This window comes from Penaeus monodon, chromosome 20 (genome assembly GCF_015228065.2).
Source record: "Penaeus monodon isolate SGIC_2016 chromosome 20, NSTDA_Pmon_1, whole genome shotgun sequence".
In the NCBI taxonomy this organism is placed as follows: domain Eukaryota; kingdom Metazoa; phylum Arthropoda; class Malacostraca; order Decapoda; family Penaeidae; genus Penaeus; species Penaeus monodon.
The window spans coordinates 44,407,213-44,408,356 of NC_051405.1; the positions used below are offsets into that span (position 1 = coordinate 44,407,213).

A 1,144-nucleotide genomic window follows, 5' to 3' on the forward strand; every position below is an offset into this window, starting at 1 on the left:
ATACCTCGATTTCGACGACGTGCTGCCTCACGCCGGCGAGTTCGGCAAGTACCAGTGGCTCCTCTTCCTCGGCCTGGCGCCCTTCTGCCTCAATCTGGTGCTCATTTATGTCGTCCACATCTTCATTAGTCTCCCGCCGGAGCACCACTGCGTCTTCCCTCAAGCGCTCCTGGACGCAGATGTCTCGGATGAGCTTAGGTGAGTGCCGAGTCATGTGTGCGTCTGATTAGAGTGGTTTTGGGTCCGTCTGTTTGTGTGTGAGGTCGCGTGCCTGCCTCTCCCTCAACCCGTAAGTCCATCTGCCTCGTGCATCTACCTGTAATGTGTCCAGTCTCGGGGAATGAAAAAGAACACATAAAAAAACAAACAATGGCAACTCACTGCACATTCTGGAAGGCTTCGATTCCCCAAGTCTCTTTTTTAAATTCTAACCATTTGATACTTTGTATTTATGTTTAGATATGTTTCGGTATTTTCAAAACTGGCAAACACCATTTTGAACTGCTTTGCACCACTCTACAACTTCTTTTTTTCCCCCACAAACTAAAATCGGCGAATCGGAGTATTCCGTCGCCAAGGCAGAGTTGCCAGTTCGTCCTTTCCTGAGACGCCTTCTCTCCCCCCTCCCTCAGGCGTAACCTCAGCCTCCCCTTGACCAGCGACCTGACGGGGAAGGAGCGATGGAGCAGCTGCGAGGTATACGACGTGGACTACGCCCAGCTCCTGCAGGAGGGCGTGACGTCCGCCAACACCTCCTGGCCGACCCGCTCCTGCGACGCCTGGACCTTCGACCTCACTACCTCAGGAAACTACGCGACTATAGTGTCCGATGTGAGTGGCCATCCGCGCGCGTCCGGCGGGCCATGCGTGCCCTGAGATGGCGATGCTTGCGCCGATTTCGTTCGCGTGTGATGTGATACTTGTGATACTCATGTCTCTTCTGTTGATTCCTGGCTTATGTCATTATGTTAAATAGAATTATATTACCTTTCCCGCGCACTGTCCTCAATCTCGTGTGCGTTCTGTTAATTCTTGCGTATTATGTGAATGACAACGGTGCACTAATGCATGTGTGGTACGGCTTATGTCTACTTTCCGTACCTAGGCCTACCCTCATCTGACTAGGCTGTGCTAGCTAAGGTAG

At 52.0% G+C, this 1,144-nt stretch overlaps 1 protein-coding gene across 1 annotated transcript in view; it reads left to right on the forward strand.

The window, feature by feature from the left end:
* The window catches only part of LOC119586012 (organic cation transporter protein-like), a 23,322-nt gene that overhangs the window by 14,209 nt on the left and 7,969 nt on the right, over positions 1 to 1,144 (forward strand). The window contains 2 exon segments of the mRNA XM_037934720.1: positions 1 to 198; positions 633 to 831. Of these exon segments, the coding sequence (XP_037790648.1) occupies positions 1 to 198; positions 633 to 831 (397 nt within the window).